General features: G+C 44.6%; 1 protein-coding gene across 2 annotated transcripts in view; it reads left to right on the top strand.

Annotated features, from left to right (window-relative positions):
* The window catches only part of ror1 (receptor tyrosine kinase-like orphan receptor 1), a 121,545-nt gene extending 100,806 nt beyond the window's left edge, over positions 1 to 20,739 (top strand). For both annotated transcript variants that reach the window (XM_041934988.1, XM_041934987.1), the window contains 8 exons: positions 8,165 to 8,292; positions 10,106 to 10,423; positions 11,188 to 11,433; positions 11,663 to 11,877; positions 15,239 to 15,418; positions 16,078 to 16,305; positions 16,494 to 16,858; positions 17,031 to 20,739. In XM_041934988.1, coding sequence (XP_041790922.1) covers positions 8,165 to 8,292; positions 10,106 to 10,423; positions 11,188 to 11,433; positions 11,663 to 11,877; positions 15,239 to 15,418; positions 16,078 to 16,305; positions 16,494 to 16,858; positions 17,031 to 17,727 — 2,377 coding nt within the window. In that variant the 3' untranslated portion in view covers positions 17,728 to 20,739. The remainder of the gene's footprint in view (positions 1 to 8,164; positions 8,293 to 10,105; positions 10,424 to 11,187; positions 11,434 to 11,662; positions 11,878 to 15,238; positions 15,419 to 16,077; positions 16,306 to 16,493; positions 16,859 to 17,030) is intronic.
* The last annotated feature ends 2,736 nt before the right edge of the window (positions 20,740 to 23,475 follow it).

Genomic DNA, 23,475 nt, shown 5'->3' with positions numbered 1-23,475 from the left:
TGATTTTTCGGATTTATCGGCTTTGTTTCGCCTAGTGAATGTATTCAGGTGGATACCCTTTAATCACACTGAAGCCCTTTGTGTTTGTTTCTGTGTCCGACAGACACCTTCGGCGGCAGAGCGCGTAAAGAGGGATTATTTATGGGCTCCACGGTGCAACAGTGTTTTCCTTCCCCGCAGTACACCCCTTTAGTGACTCTTAATCGCTCTCATCAAGGATTATTTCACTTTGCTCAGGAGGCCACGCTTGTGTTCAGACGTGTGTGCTCTTGTTCCTGAAGCACCGTCAGTAGCCAGTCAGCCAAAACATGTGTCCTCCTGTCGTTTTTTAAAACGTCTGCCTTTGTGTGTTCAGATTGGGATCTGTGATCGAGGCAATAAGCTGTCGTAAATCATGCAGGAAAGTGTGTGTGTGTGTGTGTGTGTGTGTGTGTGTGTGTGTGTGTGTGTGTGTGTGTGTGTGTGTGTGTGCGTGTGTGTGTGTGTGCGTGCGTGGGTTTGGGTGTGGAGGGCGGGTTACATGCTGTCTAAATCACAGAAGCAGCGTCGCTCTCGGCTATCTCTTTCCCCTGTTCTTTCTTTTGTGCTCTCTTTGCTTTTCCTGTTATTATTATTTCCACACGGATGTTTCAAGGCAGCCCGGAGTCAATTCAAGGAATGCTATTAAGAAAAACTAAAGGCAGGAATTTTTACAGCAACAGAGATGGAAAACAGGAATGAAGCTTGAGACACTGCTCCGAGGGAAAGCACTTTTTATATAAGTAGATCCTGAATAGATAATCCTCCTGTGTCAGCACTCTTTCATAGCGTGTTGGACCTTCCTGATTGAGGCATGATAGAATGAATCAATACAAGTTATTGCTGAGATACTCCCGTCACTGTTGGTGGGTCTTCATCTTGTTGGCTGCAAGTTACATGAATTCACAGGAATGAAAGAAAAATAGATGTTTTTGGGTCAGACACACTCATGCTACGTTGTTCAAAAGCAGTGGGACTTCAAGCCCAGAGCTCCTAACTGTTTCCAGCCCTCAGTCTCCTTCCTTTCCTCAATTATCTCTCAATCTCTCCTTTTCTCTCGCAGTTTTTCTCTCTGACTTCACGTTTCTCTCCCTCCTCTCTACCCCGCATTTTTACTTTCCCTTTCTTCTTTTTTCCGTCTTCATTCTCCATCTTTATGTCTTATTCTTTTCAGGGATCTGTACAACCAGTGGGTCAGTGATTAGTCAAACAAGTCTGCCTGCCCCCTCCTCATGACACCTTGGCTCCTGGTAATGGATCGTACTGTCTCACACCCGTGCTCCATTTGTTTGTGCGTGTATGTGTCTGTCTAAGCACCACCGGGTTTATGTTGGTTTTAGTAGACATGTTGGCCTCCTGTCGTGCTAATTGACAGGCTGATTGACACCGTCACTCCCCAGCCCCTCCCCCCACCTGGACCTCTGATACCCTGCAGTCCTCCAGGGGAAGTGATGTCACCAGGTCGGGAGCGCTGTGAGGAGTGACACCATTGATGTAGGGTCCTTCCCTGCATGTCAGATCACCGTGTACGTGTTAGCCCTGTTATTAAAACTCTTCAGCCTCATGTGTGGGCAAAGACTGGGCCTTGCAACAAGTCCTGCAGCAGTCCAACACCAAACACCAGCAAATACCAGCATCTATGTCTGGGAGTCATTCTGCGTTTTAGATAAGATCAGCATTCAACTTACATTCAGTCAAATGCTAACATAAATAAATGTTTACTCTTATCTCAAATGCAGAGTGCTTCAACCACAGCCAGTTCCTTAAAAGCTTTCGCGTTCTTTCGAACAAGCCAGTCACTGCTACGTCTTTTCTGGGAAAATTCCTCAGACTCACAGGAAATCGTGCATTTTACATTTCTGCAGGCAGAAGCAGTTGCTTGTTTGAAATAAATACAGGAACCATGATGACTGTAAGCCATGTTCTGATGGACTGTAGCCCTGCATGTAAAAGTGGAGCCCTCCCATTCATTTTGAATGAGGTTAGCAGCGGGGTACCAATGCAGGGGGCTCCGGCAAAAATAACACAGGGTCGTCAGGTTTTGCTCGCATTGCAGCACGATGTCATCCTGCAAGGCTCTGCATTGGCCAATCAAATACGCACATTCCTGGTTTACTTTGTAACATGAAGCCCGTATTTGTACTCTTTACCTGTTTACTTGTTATGAAATGATTGCTGCTGTGATAACTTCAGAGCATTAAAAGCCTCCCTCATCGCGTTGTAAACAGTTGTAAACAGGCATTACTCAACCTGTACTTCCTATATCCTATTTTCATTGTCTCAATGGCATCACATCCCCCCCAATGATTTTTTAAACACAGGTTTTCACTCTGAACATCCACTAAAGACCATGTTCAGACCAGCAATAGCTCTGCGTCCTCAAAAAAACAACAACGCAGTGTCATGTGGCAAGAAGGAAGAACCAACCTCTGTGATAACTCTTTATTTAGCTGTAATATCCAGTCTCATGGTACACACTGCAGTGCAGTGTTTTGTTTCCAGTTAGCATTCATACTTCACACTATCTGTCGATCACACATCAGAAATGAGCAGAAAACCCGCCGACACACACGTGATCCCTGATGTCCTCTCCACATCGTCTCATGTGCTTCTTCTTCCTTCCTCTTTCAGTCCGCTCTGAATCTCGCCGTCCGTCTCGCTGACAGAAGCCTCTATTGTTGCAGTCAGTGAGCACCAGTAACACGAGGACTCAGGAGGCCTCGTTCTTTCTCCATTGTGTCCCGATGCAGCGTCTAGTTGCCCTCGCTCGTTGTTCAGTCCCAGCGCAGTCACGGGCCACCGGCTGCCACAGACCCCACTCAACCTCAGCCTCTGGTGGCCGTTTTTGCTCCCTGTCAATGAGACGTCACTACACACTGCAGCCACAGATGCGTCCTATAATCCTCTATGATAATTGAGTTACACTGTGAATATGCAGACACCACTATAAAGGCTCCAAAACATGAATCGCTGCCCTACAGTACAGTGTGGGGGGGTTTTTTGGGATTTTTTTTTTTTTTTTTTGCAAAATATCAGCATAAATTCACCAGTATTGCACAGTTAAAACTTCAAAAGTGAGATATTGGAAACATCCTGTATTCATGTTTTGCTGAGCACTAATTCTGTGGTACCTCTTCTAATTGTAAACAGGCTGAATAATGCTCAGCAGATTTTGTTTTTTCATCTTCTTTTTTATCTATGTCAGACTTACTTCCAGGGAGGAAATGCAGTCTCTTGAGGACAGCGACCACACGATTGTCCATTGTTTTTTCCCCTCTCATCCTCTCTGCCCGTCCGTTCCCTTCCAGACTCACAAGTGTCTTTTATTTGTGTTATTGGACACCATCTAGCACACACACACACACACACACACACACATATGTTCACAAACACAAAAGTGTTGTATCTCAGTGAGTTATTAAGCTCGAGAACATATTTAAATCCAACTGTATCACGTGATTTAACAAGAGTTCACCACAAAACACATCACATCACCTTTACATCACATGTATTTTGCTATTCTAAGCGTGCTGCAGGGCCTAGAAGTTGTCCGAGATTTGGTCTGTGGTCATCCATTGCTTTCCATTCATTTCTGTGCATTATGAAAATCAACTGGTCGATTCTTGAACCTGGTTTGCAGTTATATGGCAGTTCATACCTTTCAAACGAATCAACATCTAACACTGACAGAAATTAACAGACTTTTATGGTCACGGTGATGAATTAAGCAAGTTTTAAGATTTAGGTTTATTTATTTTAAATTTTATTTGTAAAAATTCTCATTGATCAACAAGAAACCGTAGATGAGTTAGCCTAGAAGGCTAATATTCATCTGTTTGCCCTGGCCAGGTGTTAATAAAATCAGAATAGAACAACATTAATGATTATGCAACATATTCAACATATATATATTGATATACACATATATTTGAGCGGCCTCAAACCCCCAAATTCTTCCCCACCTTCTTCTTGTTTCAAAAGTCACCACAGTTTGGGATTCAGAGGTTGCTGTTGCACACTAAACTAAAAGCAGGGAGTCCTTAAAAACACATATAGCACAAGTCAAGGGGCATCTCCAGTCAGGATGCAACAGCTGTGACCTCATGCTGCCGGCAGCTCATCTCCTCCTCACTCAGCACCCACAGCAGCTCCTGGAAACGCAACCCTGAAATCTAAAATGTCATCGGGATCCGCCCCTCGCCTCCTCGCCCTCAGATCCCATCCTTTCTAGATCCCCTCCAACAAAGAGCGTTGAGTTTCACATCCCTTTAACCCCAGAACTCAACACAGGCCCGTCATCCCAGCCCACAGCGTCTTGGTGAGAAATGCCCAAGTTTACGTGTTTAAAGCCTTAAGATTTGTTCCATAATCAAAACATAAAGCGTACACCCAACAATGAAATCTCGAGATGGGAAGTTTGCTTATTCTGGAATAAACAGAGCATGTGCAGTCATGTCCCACACGTTTTTAGGTGTCTTTGAAGCGAATGGAGGGAAGGACAGAGGCGAGCTTCTCCTTTTGTCTTTAGAGCCAAGTTGAAGTGTTTAAAAACCTTCCCTTTCAGTCCTCGAACCCTCACCCTCGTCTCTGAGGTCCGTCACTGTGTTTCTGTCCCTCTGCCCGTCTCCATATAATAAACTGTTTTAGCCGAGGTGGATCTGTCTTCAGATGCTCAGTCCTGTCTCATTGTTGCAGTCAAAATACAGATGAAACAGCCCACTTCACCCTGTCATCAGTTTCTGGTTTATCAGTTTACCATCTCAGCCTCCTTTTTACACCCGTGCATAAACTATGATAAGACCATGCACAGAAAACATGTTCATACATGACTTTTTGATGCCCTACAGCTAAATAAATGCTAATCTGTGTGAATATATTTTACTTGTTTACTTCTTTGCTAATATATTCTTGCTATGTTTCTCATTTTTACATTATCTAGTTCCTTGATCCTTGGGTTCATTTCTATGATTTTTACAGTTCTTTATCAACACCCACAGGAGTCGAAGGAGAGCTGTCGACATCTTTTTATGTGCGTCTGTGATGGGAAGGATATTGCCTTTCGTACTTTCCTTGAAGTAATCAGCATTTTCTGCTTTCCCTGCCCCTGTGGTTTGCCCGCTCACGTCTCTTTGTTGCTGATTAAAAAGACGCAACGCAACTCTGCATAAGTTCACAGTTCACAGAGTAGAAAACTTGTCACAACTCATCAGGGTGTAGTAAAAAGCCTGAAGTCCTGGGTCTGGGCACCACCCAGGTGTGAATGTGTGCATCGTTATGGATGTGAATGAGGGTGGCGCTGGAAAAAGAGCATGGCTGCTTAGCGAGCGCTGCCCTGAATAAATAATGAGGTTGGAAAAAATGTAATTTGACAATGAATCAATGTCCTCAATAAGTTGTTTAGGTTCTGTGGTGAGGCTCGCCTTTCTGTTTAGATCTGGATTATAGATCGGAGCTCGCAGGGGAAAGCCTCTCCTTGTAATTAACTATTATAAAACATTACACAGAGGGCCCGTGGCGTTGGTGTGTAAAATAAAAGGCCTGAACAGCCATCCACTGTTTACACAAATAGCAACCGCACTTGGCTCTCCCTGCCTGGAATAGCTCACACACACACAGAGAGAAACAAATGTATACACAAAAACAAAAGTCAAGAGATGTTTTTGGAAAAGCTCGGATGTCTCGCAGTGATTAGGTTATTCTAGATGTGTCTTTCCTACCCATTTCTCTCTTTAGACACGTTGTAAGTCATTTCTGCTGCACTGGACAGGATACAGACACTTTAATATGCCTCTCAGACGCGGCTTTCAATCTGAGCCGACTTGGAGACGAGTGAAAGAAATTAAAATATAAAAAGCAGTGAGGGGCGATTTGTGATTTGGGCTGAGCTGGTTGGGTTGAGGCCGTTCGGGCCGGCCAGAGTTGTAATTTGCCTGCGGGGATCTGGCTGCATTGTGGTGGATTGTCTGTCCTCCCTTGTCATTTACTTGTCTGTGTGTGGCTTGATGTTAGTGTGGATGTGTGTGTCCCACCATCCTCTGTGACGCACAACCAAACTAACCTCTCGGCTGCCTGGACACACTCCAGCCCTCACTTCGTATCCTGCGTGTGTGTGTGTGTGTGTTTTCTCATGCACTCTCAGCTGCCACTTCATTACATTCAGAAACGTTGCAGCTCAGTCAATCAAGAATCCCTCAAATGATTCAACTAGTTTTTACAGTGGCAGCTCTTTTATTACAAGACTCTCCCATTACAGCTTTAATGCCAGACATGATTTTCACCTCCTCGCCAGGGGAAAATATCTGAAGATGTAGCAGTTTGTGAGTTTGTGGCCTGATGAAGGGGTGCTAAGCCGTCTGCAGGCACACCGCAACATGAACTCATTATTACCAATATCCACATTTTAGTAGGAAATTACATATTGCAAGGATAAAATCTGCTTAAACCTGTGTTAGGCTGTGAATGTAATGTTACCATATCTCCATGGAATCGGCAGCGTGCAGACCACTGCTCTATAGTTCTCTGAGTGCGTGTGTGTGTGTGTGTGTGTGTGTGTGTCCACGTCTGGAAAGCCCATTTAGATGTGTACAGACAGCGGTAGAGAGAGAGAGAGAGCTGACCTTGGCCCTTTAGTCACTTAACACTCCTCAGAGAGAGGGAACTTAATGACCCCATACACACACCAAACTCACACACCCATGGTGCGTTCATTCAGTTGTGTGTGTATCTGCAACACTGTCACCTTGTTTTCAGCTGCATCTTCAAAGCTTTTTGGTGCAGTTTTACAGTTTGTGGAGTAATTGGTGTAATCCACACGCTGTTACGTCCCTCGTAAACTACCTGACTCTAATGAACAAAGGCAGCAGACACGGCTGGATGATAATGAAGCGTTAAGCCTCAAGAGGCTCTATTTTACAGCCCGACACAATGTGGAGTGAAGCAGCGTGTTTAAGCTAAACAGAGTCGTATTTATATTATCATTACCGGGGCAATCAGAGCTGACGACTGCATCTGTCCACTTTTTAATTTAATGTAGTCGGCGTTTTTTTCCAACGTTTCGCAGTCTGGTCAGTGTCAGATGGAGAGCTGGAGTGCTTCTGTTTGCCGTTACTGGAGCGGTAGTGTCTGAAGCATGAGGATGTACTTTCAATCAGCCAGCAGCTACAATATGGTTATTTTGGGCTTGGTTTTTGTCTGTGTGTGTGTGTGTGTACATGTGTGTGCGCGCACACAGTGGCATCATGCACTCCCCTATATACTGTGGTTATGCCTGGTCTTAAAGTCCCCATATGGCACAATTTAAAGCGCATGACACAGTGATCTCACACTGAGCGAATAGCCTGCTAGTCACCATGTGGTTTGAGTGTGTGTGTGTGTGTGTGTGTGTGAGCAAGTATATATGAGAGAGGTGTGCGATCGGGGCAGAGAGAGAGGGAGGTAGATAAATCGATTAAAACAGAATGTCGCGAACGGAGAATGACAATGTAAAAGGGAGAAAAGGCCAAATAATTGAGAGTCACCACAGGAAGAAGTGAAAGTTGTGAAAACATGATCATCAACCCCCCCTCTCTCTCTCTCTCTCTCTATCTCTCTCTCTCTCTCTCTCTCCCTCTCCCTCCCGCCCGCTCTCCCTCTCTCTCCCCCCCTCTCTCTGCATATGTTTCAGATTATGGCTCATGATGACATCTCTCTGCCATAAACAGGAATAAAGTCAAACAGCCAAACATTAATTCCTAATGCGGTTTACATCTGTGCCGTGAACTGGGATGGAAGAGTGTGTGTGTGTGTGTGTGTGTGTGTGTGTGTGTGTGTGTGTGTGTGTGTGTGTGTGTGTGTGTGTGTGTGTGTGTGTGATCTCTGCCTTTGACTTGAACGTGATTTATCATTAGCCAAGCAGAGGGAGACCTCTTGGTTTCGGATCAGCAACAAGAAACACTGAAGTGCAACCAGTTGGTTTTGTGTCATCTTCAAACATAGACTGACCTCTAGTGGAAGTTGGGTGTATTGCAGCATGTTTGGTTTTCTGTAACTGCCTCTTCCAGTCGTGAAAACATGGCAGACATAGTGTATAAGTTAATATTGTTGAGATGTCTGTGAACGGGCTGTAAATGTCTCTCCACTGTCTTCTCTGTTTTTCTCGATGTCTCAGGGACGAAATTGATGAAGATGGCTTCTGCCAGCCGTACAGAGGTATAGCCTGCGCCCGCTTCATCGGCAACCGCAGCATCTTTGTCGACTCGTTGCAGATGCAGGGCGAGATCGAGACCCAGATCACAGGTGAGTGGATCTGACTGCCTCAACAGCAAAAAATCTAATTTGCTTACACTAAAGAACCTTGAAAAAGTCTAAATATACTTCTATTTGAACCATGGGTGACATGAATTCACAACACATTTTCTTCTGCAGCACTTTGGTTTTTCTGTCAAGGTTTGTTGCATTTTCAAGCTGTTCTCTAAACAGATTCTAAATCTTTCACTCAAGTGTACGCAGAGCTTTTGGTTATGATTCAGACACAATCTGGCCACAATTACTTTGGATCTGATCCTGCCTATTGTCCCCTGGACATAATACCATCAGGCCTTCTCGAGGAAGCTTTTGATACAGCCTGGCCCTTTATTTTGGCTATGATAAAATAACTCAAACACATGGAGTCGTTCCAGTTTTAAACATACCATTGTACAACAAAAGAAACCTAGCCTACATCACAATTACCATAATAACTACAGGCCCTTCTCCTAGTTACCATTTATCTCCTAGATATTGGAAAAAAGTTGTCTTCACCCAGGGCTCCTCCTATTTGAACTCATTTGACGTCTTTGACAAATGCAAATAAATGTTTTTCCTTGCCCTTTTTGTCTTTCCTTCTCTGTATTATTGTACTTTTTCCTTCTATGTACCTTTTGAGGCAATCTGCCTCGACTGCAAAGCGCTTCGGGTCAACTCACATGCACATATATGCATCTAAATTGAATGTTGCCAGGTCAGCAAAGCCTTACGTCGTTTTTAAGGACAAACTAGCTGCTCCCTCTCAGGTGTGATATGTCTGACGGGAAAAGCTGAAGTCTGCTTTCATCCAGCGAGTTCACTAGTTCAACCATCATTTAGCGTTTCTGCCTCGACTAGCCAAACCTTGCTCACATATGTCTTCAGCAACCAGGGCTGATGGAGCACCTTTGTACAATGAAAACCATCTGCGAACGAGGTCTGTTTAGAAGGTAAACCTTAACAAAAATGCAGTAGGAAGAAAACAGGACGTCACTTACGGAGTTCAGAGGAAGTTCAGCTGGGTCCCCCGTCTGCAGCACAAATGGTCCACATGTTGTTTCATACTGTTGTGCACGTCTGTGTCTCTGCTTCTGTTTTTGTTTAGTGTGTTTGCATGCACATGTCCGCAGAGGTCACTGTAATGTGTATGTTATCGATTTACATCCATGTAGCTGTCAGCTTCTCCCCTGAACAGTTCAGAGACAAAGGGGCCATGAACTTGAATCTGAAGCATCAAGGACGAGTGATATTTAAGATTTATGACGCCACAGGGTCGTAATGAGCCTACAGTAGGACTGTAAATCCTGCATTTCTTACCCAGAGAACATCCACATTCGGTAGCTATTCACCGTCTAAAATTCAATATGACTTTCACTGATCTTCACCATCATTTTACTCAAACAGCATGTGCTGTTGAAATGTTTGGATGACGGCCATCTTACATTATCCACTTCATAATCGCTTGTCCTCTCCTCCACCCCCCACAGAGCTGCTTTACTGATAAGCACAACCACGGAAAAGCACATGTTTGCAGTAACCGTACCGTCTGACTATGAATCATACATTTACAGGGCAGCTTTCATCGTCAGTCTCCCTCTTTGATCCTTCGTGGGTTTAGATGCTAAAAAGTTAGCCACAACGTGAGCTCGGGATTGCTCTTTAACTTTTTTGATGAATGTATGAAAAAATCAATCAAAGAATCCCTAAAATCTCCTAAACATCAGCAAAAACTTAATATAAATGCTGACTTTATAGATTAATTATGATGCCAGACTGTTAAAATAGAGGAAATTAAAAGTGTCACTCCTGTCTCCCCTCCTTCCAGCGGCCTTCACCATGATCGGGACATCCAACCATTTGTCCGACCGTTGCTCCCAGTTCGCCATCCCGTCTCTCTGCCACTTTGCCTTCCCGACGTGCGACCGCAGCTCCGGCACCGACAAACCTCGCGACCTGTGTAAGGATGAGTGTGAGATCCTGGAGAACGACTTGTGTAAGACAGAGTACATCATCGCCCGCTCGAACCCCATCATCCTGAAGAGGCTGAAGCTGCCCAACTGTGACGACCTGGCCGCCTCTGACAGCCCCGAGGCTGCGAACTGCCTGAGGATCGGCATCCCCATGGCCGAGCCCATAAATAAGAGTAAGACTTCCTCCATTACTACTGCTAATTGAGCTCATCATTAGGATATGAGGAGAGGCGTCCCTCTTGCCCTCATTCTGCACCAAGAGCTGTTATGAAAGCTCTGATTATTGATGAGTCCAAGTAAGCTCCAATATCAGAATCTTTATCGACAAAGTATGGTTAAACATCAGGCTGCAAATAACGATTATTTTCACTGTTGACTAATCTGCAGATTCTTTTTTCAGTTATTTGATGATCATTTAGTCTAGAAAAACTTTGTAGAGCCCAGTGGTCTGCTTTTCCCAGAGTCAGACAAACTGTTCAGAACCCAAATATATTTTATTTACGGTCGTCGATGAGAAAGAAAAGCAGCAAATCTGCACATTTGATAAAGTTCTTTTGGAAAGATCAATCAGTTAATCATGTCAGCTTTAGTCAAACTTAGAAGAAATTTGACTTTGATCTCTCAGTATGCCTATTTGCAGACATCAGAGTTGAAAATTGTAATGAACAACACAACATCCATGTTTATTATGCCCATCTGAAGCTGGTAAAGTCCAGCCAGCCCAAGTGGAGTTTGTTGAAGATCTGGACTTAGTCAGTCCTCTGAAGAAGACAAGTAGGCAAACAGGTGTAGGTTCTGTCTCTGTCAGTCCAGCACGAGGACTTCACACACCTGGACCTGTTATTCATCAGGTTCACGACCAGCCAACTGAGAGAGAGAAAAATGTGAACAAAATATGAACACACGACTCAACCTAACACAAGCCCTCTCCACCCAGATCACAAGTGTTACAACAACAGCGGGGCGGACTACAGAGGCACAGTCAGCATGACCAAGTCGGGCCGTCAGTGTCAGCCGTGGAACTCCCAGTACCCTCACAGCCACACCTACCTGGCCGTCCGCTACCCGGAGCTGAACGGAGGACACTCGTACTGCCGCAACCCCGGGAACAAACACGAGGCCCCCTGGTGCTTCACGCTGGACGAGGGCGTCCGCATGGAGCTCTGTGACATACCCATCTGTGGTAGGGACTAGAATATGATAAAGTCTGGACCAACGAGGTTCAAAGGGTGTAATGCTGTCTTTGTAAGACATTTGTAGATATTTGGTTTGATCTCTGAAACTGCAGTAACACATTTCTGCAGTCAGCTAATTGATTAATTGAACTGATTTCTTCATCACGTTATATTGCCCAATCATACAGTAACCTATGTATCTGCTGTTACTCCTCTCTCTCCATCCATCTCCTACAGACCATAAAGACAAGTCTGGCGGCAGCAACATGGAGATCTTGTACATCCTGGTTCCCAGCGTGGCGATCCCGTTGGCCATCGCCTTGCTCTTCTTCTTTATTTGCGTGTGCCGCAACAACCAGAAGTCCTCCAGGCCTCCCGCCCCTCGCCAGCCCAAACCAGTCCGAGGACAGAACGTTGAGATGTCCATGCTGACAACCGCATACAAGCCAAAGGTAGAGCAGCACAGTGTGGAGGATGGAGCCTCTGCTCTGCCTCACTGAGACTAGATCCGGTATTTTTCAGTTTATTGTGCGTTTACGCACTCGAAGAAGAAGAAATTAGACTAAAATGAACATGTGCAGGCTTCCATATGAGGATGCACGATGGGATCATACAGGAAAAAACTGTTGAATACAATTTCAAACCAAATCATAAAATTGCAAATATATTATGTTACTTAGTTAAAGTTACATATGACTCTTAGTGCAATCACTACAGATCACCGTTCATGTTCACACTGATTTATTACCAACAAAGAGGAGTTAAAATGAAGTCATACAGACTGACAGGTGACTCGCTGATTGGACAGTTTTGATGATATTATCATCGTTACATGGATCCACAGGACATGGAGTCACCTCATACTGTATGTCATATATAACACCAAACAGGAGAAAAAAGAGGAAACTTGTGTATTAATATTATTAAACATAGTCGCTGTACGTTTCACTCCATTTTTAATGAGGGTTTCTAAAGTAAACAAAACATGACACACACCTCTTTCTCACTCTGATGTGTCAGGAGAAAACCCTGCATATGCAGACGCGGATGCTTAGCAAATGATCTTCATGTGTTTATATGTATGCATATCATACAGATCATTTAGGCCTATAAGATCCACATATGAACCCCAGCAGAGTTCACTCGGAAGGGTTTAATTGTTTGATTCACATCACCTTAATGAACTGAACTGGACTGGACACACGCACCAATGGGCTCTTGGAGACTTCACAATAGGAGTTTTTGCATTGCAGTCCTCCATTATCCACCTCTCTTTCTCTGCTCTGCTGCGTTCTCGCTGAACACACCAGAAGTGTAATCTTGAGCCGACTGAGGAAGTGGAAACGCTGGCACGGCCCGCTGTGTGTCAGCTGGGATACGTCGCGGCATGCTGGGGTGACTGGCTCGGTGTGTGTGTGTGTGCTTGTGGAAATGACCTGTCTCAGGCGAAGCTTCAGATCTCTATCATCAGAGCTCAGCAGGTCCAGGAATGTTCAGCTGCAGCTCTTTTTCCTCTCTGTTTATTTCTCTCCCTGCCCCTTTTTCCACATCTCTGCCTCACACTCCTCCTCCTCCTCACTTAATCCATCTCTCTTTGTTGCTCCTCGTCTGTCTCTCCCTCCATCCCTTTATCTCTGGACCTTCTTCTGAAACCCTCTCTCTCTCCTTCCTCCCCTCCTCTCCCTCACTCACAGAACCTCTTTGTAATGTAGACCATCAAGCCTCTGCTCTGCCAGCCAGCACATAGCTCACATTAGGATCTGTATCATATTTCTTTCAAGGTTGCACGCTCGGTCATATCATGTCTGTTTATCTTTTTCCACATCATTTTGGTGGTGGTGGTTGTAGGGGGGGGAGACAGTGTGTCTGCTTGTGCAAACCGGAGCTGATGCTCAAGGTGATGTGTATAATATTACCATCAACAGCTGTAGAAAGAACTGCCAAACTGCCACTGAAGCGTCAGCAGCCGTTGATGTGTGTGGTTTGTTTTGCAATGGAACAAATGTTTCACTGCCCTAAAATGGTATTCTGTCCTCGCGGTGTTTAGACGACTTCCTCGTATCTGCAAAGAGTCAAGGTGACGGGAGATCAATGAAAGTTTTTCAGAGCAACAACCGCGCAGTTACAGTGAATTTTAATTGACCTTTGTGAGCAACGAGGGCCTGAAATATGGTTCACACGCATCAGACGACGCAGCCATCCATTAGGAGATGTCAAAAGCAAAACAGGGGCTTTAACTGAAGTGCAGCTCTGTAATCTGTGTATCCACTCCGGTTAATGACCTGCAAGAAAGTTTGTGAAAATGAGGATTTGCATGTGATTTCTACCTTTAAAACCCCATTAGTGATAAAGCCTTAAAATTATTCAGTCATTTATGTTTATTATTGCCAAGTGTCTCCTCCTAACCCCTCTTATCTATAAGTTTATCTTGGCTTAGGGTTAGGCTGCTCCCCAGCAGGCTCTGCTGCAGGGTCACCCAGGGGCCATTGACTGTGACAATCTATTTAGACACACATAAACAACACACACACACACACACACACACACACATACACACACCTACTGTGTGCATGAGGAGGATCTGAGGGTTTGGGTGTGGGGAAAAAATGAGGGGGTGAAACAAACCCATAACTAAAAACATCTGTGTCTCTCATAACATCAGCAGGCCCCCACACTTGCCTCGCACACACACACACACACACACTCCACCCCCCTCAGAGATCATACAGGCCTGTGTGTTTCTCTGCTGCTCACTGAGGAATTTCATTATTCATCTCAGAGTTCCTGGAATCTGAAAATCTCTGCCAACCTATCCTCACCTTTTATCTTCAAGTGCAGCAACACACACACACACACACACACACACACACACACACACTCACTACCTTCTCTTTCTGTTGTATCAGTAACAGTTTACTGACAGTAAACTTTGCCATATTGTCACATTATTTTGCTTTTGCAGTGCCTCACAATTTTAAAATACATTTACAATACAATTTTGAAGAGTAACTTAACATTAAATCCACTTCGGATTGAACATTGAATTTGGTCCCAGGATAAAGTATTCATTATAATAAAATCAGCTGTGTGCTGGTCGGTTAGTCAGCTGTCTGGGTTTGAATGCATTCGCTGGCTTATTTAAGACAACACATTCAAGCTAAAACCGAGTGTTAAGATGGTTTTAAATTAAGTTGTAGTTAGTCCAACTGAATTACAACAAGTCTGTGACTCTGTTATAACCCCCACAGTTCAGCTCGGTTGGATTTAGCTGTACAAACACACCTCCAGTCTGTGTCCTCCTCGGTCAGAATAAAGGACTTAAAAGGCAACGTCTCTGCTCACAAAGAAAGCTACAGCTACTACTACTGTTATTTCTGACTCTACAGTTTTTCTGGGAAGACGATTAATCCCTTGGTCTTCCTAACAGCTGCTAACCTGTCAGTTAAATGACATTTTAAAGCTATAAGCGTGTTAACAGATTTCCCGATTTTCCCACATCACTTTCCAGAGGCTTAAAGGGAGTAATTAGGAGCTGATGTAATGGACTGAGTGAGATTATAACAATTATCAACCCTCTGGGCCACACTTTAATTTTTTTTTTACAGCTCAAACACATATTTAATATATTTTATTAGGCAGTTCGCCTGCATCAAGTTAGAAGCGCCAATGTAAACTTCATGTCAGCATCTCACTCCAAGAATAATGGAGAGGAAGGAGTGCTGGCCCAACAAAGAAAATAATAATTATTATTATATTATTATCTCACTTTTCTGTCCCATGTCTTTACCCATGGATCTTCTCTTCTCCCTGCAGAGCAAGGCCAAGGAGCTTCCCCTGTCGGCTGTGCGTTTCATGGAGGAGCTTGGAGAGTGCCCTTTGGGGAAGATCTACAAGGGTCACCTGTATCTGCCGGGCATGGACCAGGCACAGCTCGTGGCCATAAAGACCCTGAAGGATATCTCCGGTGCCCAGCAGTGGGCCGACTTCCAGCAGGTACGGGATGGATCTCCGCCTCCAAAGCCTCAAGTTCACTCATTCCAATGTTGCACAAGTTCAAGAAATACTTAAAACCATGTGTAACCTGCGCAGCAGCTTCAAGGCTGAACACTGGGTCATTTTTAGACACGCTTCTAACTGGCAATTGTGTGCAGATTGCTAAAATTAAAATGGTACTAAAAAAATCTCCTGTTTTAAACTACAAGAGACTAGATTCCCGGTGGAAAGATCTCTCTTCCCACAAGATCTGAAGCATGACTTGCTATGTTTGCACAGAAGGTAAACGTGGTGGGCGATGGCAGACTGTATATGGCTGAAAATCACTGAGCAGCAGATTAATCCACTTGAAATGGTTCCAAAAATAAACTGTAACTACTGGCGGACTGTCCAGATAAATTTAGATGTTAAGGAGGATTGAAACAGATGACTCGTGAAAATATAATCCTCCCTTTCTATGCTCAGAGAATGAGGCAGACCTGAACTGCTGGTGACACAGCAAAAGTCTGTCTTTTGAGATCTAAACATTCAGCCCTAACAAACGTCTTGTGGGCACAAAGTAGAGTCAAACTGGAGGTTTCAGGCTCCAGAAACTTTTGTTTAAATGAAGTTTCCGTCTTTCTTTTTGCTTGAAGTTCTCTTTTTGGTTTCCATCACAGGAGGCCGCGGTGCTGACGGAGCTGCAGCACCCAAACGTGGTGTGCCTCCTGGGTGTGGTGACCCAGGAGCAGCCCGTCTGCATGCTGTTTGAGTTTTTGCCCCAAGGCGACCTCCACGAGTTCCTCATCATGCGTTCACCTCACTCCGACGTTGGCTGCAGCAGCGATGAGGATGGCACTGTGAAATCCAGCCTGGATCATGGAGACTTCCTGCACATGGCCATACAGGTGGGCACATGAAAGCAGGTTCAGTGTGTAATCCCCGTGCTTATGTTTGCATGAAAGTCAAGATTCATGGGTTTCTGCTTTCTCAAGCTCAGAATCAAAATCTGTCTGCGCTCCTTCCAGCTACCGGACACAGTTCACAGCTTCTTACTCCTTAAATGATTGTTTTCTTTCTGACGAATCCCACACAGGTGACTGCTGGGATGGAGTACTTGGCCAGCCACTTTTACATCCACAAAGACCTTGCAGCTCGTAACATTCTGGTGGGCGAACAGCTCCACGTCAAGATCTCCGACCTGGGTCTCTCCAGAGAGATCTACTCCTCAGACTACTACTGCATCCAGCCCAAAACTCTGCTGCCCATCCGCTGGATGCCCCCCGAGGCCATCGCTTACGGCAAGTTCACCACGGACTCAGACATCTGGTCGTTCGGAGTGGTGCTGTGGGAGATCTTCAGCTACGGTCTGCAGCCCTACTATGGCTTCTCCAACCAGGAGGTGATGGAGATGGTGAGAAAAAGGCAGCTGCTGCCCTGCCCTGAGGACTGTCCGCCGAGGTACGTTCAGGTTAATGCTGCTGATCGGCGTAAGCTGTGATGTAGTGCAGTACATGCATGGTGTAACTTCTTTTTGTCCTCATCCTGTGTTACAAAACCTTCTTCTGAGGATCAGACAACCAGCAGGGCGTGTGTTGGGCCAGTTTTTCTAACTAACTCTGTCGTCTCTCAGGTTTTATGGTTTGATGACTGAATGCTGGCAGGAGGGACCAGCGCGTCGGCCGCGCTTTAAGGACATCCACGCCCGCCTGCGAGCCTGGGAGGGGATGTCATCCCACGCCAGCTCCAGCACGCCCTCTGGTGGAGGAGGCAACGCCACCACCCAGACCACCTCGCTCAGCGCCAGCCCTGTCAGCAACCTCAGCAACCCGCGCTACGCCGCTGCCGCGGGGTACCTCTACCCAGCCCAGGCTATTTCCTCCCCAGGTCAGATGGCGCCCATTACTGCCTGGACGCCCATGGCTGTGCCTCAGTCCCACCAGCGCTTTATCCCTGTCAATGGATACCCCATCCCGCCGGGATACGCAGCCTTTCCAGCCCACTTCCCTCCCCCTGTCCCACCGACAAGGGTCATCCAGCACCACCTGCCCCCTCCCAAAAGCCGTTCACCCAGCAGCGCCAGCGGCTCCACCAGCACGGGTCACGTCAGCGGCGTGCCCTCCACCACGGGCTCCAACCATGACGCCAACACGCCGCTGCTCTCCCACTGCATCATGCCGGGGAGCGGCGGAGGGCCGGCTCAGGGGTACGGACAGGTTTGCCAGAAGGGGGTGGGACAGCTGGAGCACGCGTCACAAACATCAGCGCTGCTCGCTGGTGATTCTGACGTACTGATGTACAACGACACGGTCATCACCGCGGACTTGTAGATGGACAGAGGGATACTCGCACTCTTTCTGCTGGGAACCTAAATTTGAGTTGTTAGCCTCTCACCCAGGGACCCGGTCTAACAATTCTACTCTGGTCACACGGAGGCCCACCTGAACCCGGCCTGTGTGCACATTTGCACACAAGTGCAAGAAACACTGCCGCAGCTACACAAGTATATACGCAGCTGTCTGACTTTTTAATGCCTTACTGTTTAAAGTGTACTTACTACCATGGTCTGGAAACGTGTTATTATTTTAACCTCTGTGTAAATACGGTACATAAGTCCTGAATGAATGAATGAAATACAAAGATATATATTCAAAAGAACTTTTTATTAAGCAAACCCATTTTAAAGGTGAAAACGTAGTCCATCCTGTGTCCTAAGAGGATTGTTTTACCGTCTGACAAAAAGTTCCTGTGTCAACACCCCGTCAATGGACTGTTTCATGCAGGATGTGAAGGAAACACTGACCTTCCAGTGCCTTTCAGCAGTGGTGTGACCTGCTTGTTTCTGGACATATATTTGCTTGTACAGTGAAAGAAACTGCATTTAGTGAGCGATTACCAAGCGAACAAGAAGGGGAGCAGCAGACTTTTACTGAAAACCAGCACTGACCTGCTCAAATACACCGGCGTACTACACGTGATACAAGGCATACAGGTGACGTGCTGCACCTTTTGGGTTTCACGTACTGCCCCATGGAAGCAGCTGGACCTCAAACTAAAACAGATCGGCTGCAGGTGATAAGTTGTCTGCAAATACTTGTCCGGGCACTGAGATTTGGCAGATCTGGCATCATCATCATTTTGACACCTGAATGTTTTTTGTACAACCTCAACATGACGATCTGATCTGCTCTCTGACCTTCACAGAGGCACGTTCTGCCCCAGCAAAACGTAGCAAAACATTCATTTGACTGGTGGCGCGGTGAACATCCTGTTGCGTCTAGCGAGCTCACTGCCTTTTTGATACGGCGGGGTTTATAAACACGTCACTGCGGACTGGGCAACACCTCAAGACACACCCAGCGAATGAGAGAAACCGTACCTCAAAGCCTGCTGCACGCCGTTTCCAGGAAATACGTTCAACTCAGAAACTGTAACAAACGGTGCGCATCATTTTCAGATTGAGCATGCCCCAGGTGATTCCTTCATCATTTCCTCCTCCTCCTTTTCTCCTCCCAGCAGATATGGCATCTGACTACAAACGCTGGCTGCAGAGGACCCCCTACAGATCTACAAATGAAACCACACAGCGCTCATATCCCCCTAAACTGGACCGGTCTCAGGGCAAACACTTCATTCACCACATAAGGGCTGGGGTCAGTTTACTGTCAGTGATGTAAGCTAAAATTCACCCTCACAACAGGACGTTTTCAGTGTAAATCAGATATGTTTTGATTTTTATGGGGGAGTTTTTCAGTATTTGATTTTTGAAGGGACTTAAAGATTTTATTCATAGGGCTCATCTTCATGTCTTTGTCCTTTACTTTTCCTCACTTTCAGCATCTGTATTCTACAAAAAAATACAGTTGAAGACATGGAGGAAAGAAAGTGCTCAAAGCAGGGGGGGTTAAAGCACATAAGGCTCATAGCAGATAATGTCACCATCACACAAATTAGCCTCTGTCTTTATTTTGTAAAGCCTCCAGCATGTACATGAACAAAAACTCTTATTCACAGTATGTTTGATGTGCCACGCTTAAACAGGAGAATGTTTGACCTAAACAAGGATCAGTTTCATGAGAGATTTATGCACGTCGCTTTTATTTGGTTCTGTATCCGCAGTAAATGGAAGGTATCATGTTACCAGTGGTCGGTGGTATAGTATCAGTAAACACGTCCCGCCAACACGGGGCTGCTCATTACATGGAAAGTGCAGGTTTTTAGAAGAAAGTCTTTAAAACAGCCGCATCGATGTTTCAACATGTCCACGGCCCAGTAGCAGGTAATCGTATACCATTTTGGAGGAAGTTTCCTTTTTCTGATATGAAGAAGTTTGTGTGTTTGGTTAATTCTGGGCCCTGTAATCACACAAACGATGCCCGAGCTGTCTGTTGTTATTTGAGGCGGCTGATTAGAAGCACAGCTTATTTAAAAAAGTCATAGAGCCAGCTGCAGTAACACAGCAGCTGTGTAGTAGACAATCATTGGTTTTGAATAGTCCCAGACAGTATGTATGTGTTGCACTCTGCTGTTCTCTATCATCCTGTCAATCAGCTGCATTTTCTAACCAGCACGACACAAGCGCACGCTGATAGCATCTCACTGTGGACGTGCAGAGCAGGAAGCACAGATAAGATGGTTTGTTGCCTATAGTGCATTTGTTCAATGGTAAAGTTTTCAGTTGACATTTGTGGAATGTAGATAGACAAGACTAGAAAGCAGCTGCTCCAATTTACTGCAGACTGACATCAAAATGCAACCGATTCACATTAGACTGAGCTTATAGTTTATCCAGACCAGATAAGGTCAACCGATTGTCTGCCGCTAGACAAATGAAGGGAGAAGATGTTCCTCACGTCACAAGATTGTTTGAATCATTTCAAGTTCATTTTCCCTTTGAGTTTTTATTTCATTGCCGTCTTCTGCGTCCGTACTTTTATCTTTTTGTTCCTCTGAAGCGGCTCGAGCTACCTTGGCATCTGAGTTTGTACACGTGACCTCCAGCATGTAAAGGATTTATGTGTGTACTAATATAGCAGTGCAAAAAAAACCACTTGTACACAAGACTGTGAATCTTAATCAAGTCTAAGTATTTTTGTATCTGGCAAAAGAAAAAAATCATTATTGTGCCTTTTTTTTTCTTTTATTCGAGATCCATTTAAAAAAAACGAAAACAAAATGCAACTAAATTTATATTTCAGTAACAGTGTACCCATTACAGAAGGTTTACATGCTTATCCTTTTGACCAAGAGAGGCCTTGTCTTTGTATTTTGTCTGAACATTTTTGCACAGATGTTTTGTATTGCAAAATCATTTATTAAATGATGTTGTTTGGTTAACCGTGGAGTGCTGGCAGTATGATTATTGATTGGTAGGCATGCAGAAATTGTGGCGTGTTGTTTGTTGTGTTGATTGTCTTGGACGATTCCCATTGTTGGCTTGGTGATCAGAATTGTAATGGCAGCGTGAATCCACTGGGTTTCACCAAATCACCATTTCTGTGGATTTTCTGCAACTTGTGTTCCTCCTGATCGTAGTAACCACTGTTGACCAGGTGGTGGTGCCCTTTAGCTGTTTGATGAGTGGAGGCCTGAGCTTCTCAGCAGCTGGAAATAATATTAGTCCTGTTAGAATTTGGCAAAAGATGGAAAAATGACTCTAGTATAGTGTTCCTCTGTGCTTACTTGTGTGTGTGCTTTCTCTCATTTCCTACTCAAAGTCTCATTCTGCACACTGAATGAGCCAAAAGAGCATAAAATGAAACCAGCATGGCTGTGAGTTTGCAGACACATGCCAAAAAAAAAAGATGCAGTAATTCTGCACATATATAAAGATGATTTAATGTGCACAGGGCTCTCGGGTAATTAAGGTGTGTGTGTGTGTGTGTGTGTGTGTGTGTGTGTGTGTGTGTGTGTGTGTTGTGGGGCTATAAATCTGTTTACAATCACATTGTAAGGACTTGCCGTCCTTATGGGGACAGAAGTCCAGTCTGCATACACATTTATGTATTTGTATGTATATAATGAATGAAAACTGCATTTTACATCAGCACACTCACCACTGTGAACATCCAGACCCTTTAAGGTCATTTGCTGTTGATCTACTTTCAGCAGTGATATAGTTTGGTTTCATTTTCCCAGATTTTCAGGTAACCTTCTTCTAAGAAAGAGTCCATATGGAAATGTTGAAAGCATGTTTCAGAGCAGTGGCCCCCAACATTTTTGGCCTTTGACACCTTAAAATGAAGCTGTGTATTCTTTAGCCCTCATCAGTTTGCACATGTTTACAAGCTGTGACCAGTTCAAACAGAGTTTTTCAGATTGTTTCAGTACATATTGTAATAGTTTTCAAAGGCCTAAGAAATATATTTTTTAAAAAGGTCAAGTAGCTCAAGTAACTGTTTCTGGAAAGAGATGTTACTAGTAACACATTTCTTAATGTATGAGGAAAAGAAGAAGAAGAAAACAAAAGCTATTAGTGAAACAGAATTGACTCCTGAAAACATTTTCTGCTGCCGCTCTGGAACCGTTTGTTTTATGAAAATGTTCTGCGAGCTGCAGAAGCGGAGCAGTAAACTCCCATGACTTCTTCATCAGAGGCAGAGAGCTCTGAAACCATGGGATATCATTTCTCCCTCTGCAAGAACGAAAATCATTTGCTATGCTTGCATGTACAGCCACAGAAAGAGAGGGAGAGAGAGAAGGGCATAAGAGGACAGAAAAGGAGGCATCTGTAGTTGATAGACTCTGGTAGAGCGAGAAGCACATCTGCTCTGGTCCGAGATGTCATGAGAGAGACCCAGAGTCACTCACATCCTGGGAGGCAGTCTGGTGTTTCACATCCAGCACTGAGACTCTGAGTCAGCTGCTGCTTCTTTGTCTCGGCTCAACACAGATTTTAAAGATATGAAACACACACCATCCTAAGCAAAAAATGATTTAACTTTAGCTGCAAACTGAGATCTAGCTAGCTACAACTGTCGTTTAACAGCTTTTGAATGACTATGTTTGGGTCTAGTGGTCATTTTTATTGCTTTGTCAATAAAATGTCAGAAAATTGTAAAAAAAAAAAAAAAAAAGAAAAGAACAAAAAAAAAGCCCACCAGAATTTCCCAATTTATTGCTTGCTTTGTCCAAAACCCACAAATATTCATGTAAAAGTAGATAAATATTATCAGCAAAATGTACCAAAAATATCAAAGTAAAAGTACTTGTTCTGCAGTAAAACTGCCCCTGTGAGTGTTTTATCATTATGCCACATTATTCGTTTGTTTATGGCGACGCTTTCATGTGTCAGCAGCATTTTACTGTTGTAGCTGGTTTAGGTGGAGCTACTGTTAACTACTCTATATACAGTCATGTAGTTTAGCCAATGGGTTCCCAGCCTAGGGGTCACAATCCAAAAGGATGTGGGAACCACAAGATCTTATTATTTTATTTATAATCTTCATCTGAAAAGCAGCAAATAGTTGTGTCTGAAAGATAAATGTAATAGAGTAAAAAGTACAATGTTTCTCTCTGAAATGAAAGTAGAAGAGGAAGTAGAATTAAATTGGAAAAGCACAATTAAAGCACAAGTACCCCAGTTAATTTAAACACAAGATACTTGTGCTCAAAAAGAGGATTCATTCTCAGTGAAGAACCTTGGAGCTCTAATCTGCCTCTATACCTGCCAAAGAGCAGTGATTCCTAACACGTCTCTGGGGGTCATCAGGTGGAAACCTCCCTTCAACAGTGTTTCGCCTACTTAGTCCCACTACACCTCCAGGAGGTTAGGCAGTGAACTCCGGCGTCCCAGAGTCACCCCCCCTAGTGCCAGTTCACACTGCTCCTACACAATCCAAACAGCACCGCCACGTTCAACTGACCCAGAGATGCTCCAGGTAGTGGCCAGTACCGATGCTACCATTTAACTATTGCTAATGCTACTGCTAACCGCTAGGAAGAACAGAAGAAGACAATACAGTTCCGATGCTACCATTTAGCTAATGTTATGTGCTAACCGCTACCTGCTAAGAGGAAGACAATAACGCTAGATTCACCTATACTGTTAATGTTAATTGCTAGCTACCAATACTAAC

Source organism: Chelmon rostratus, chromosome 4, assembly GCF_017976325.1.
Source record: "Chelmon rostratus isolate fCheRos1 chromosome 4, fCheRos1.pri, whole genome shotgun sequence".
In the NCBI taxonomy this organism is placed as follows: Eukaryota; Metazoa; Chordata; class Actinopteri; order Chaetodontiformes; family Chaetodontidae; genus Chelmon; species Chelmon rostratus.
This window is presented reverse-complemented; position numbering and strand designations above follow the sequence as displayed.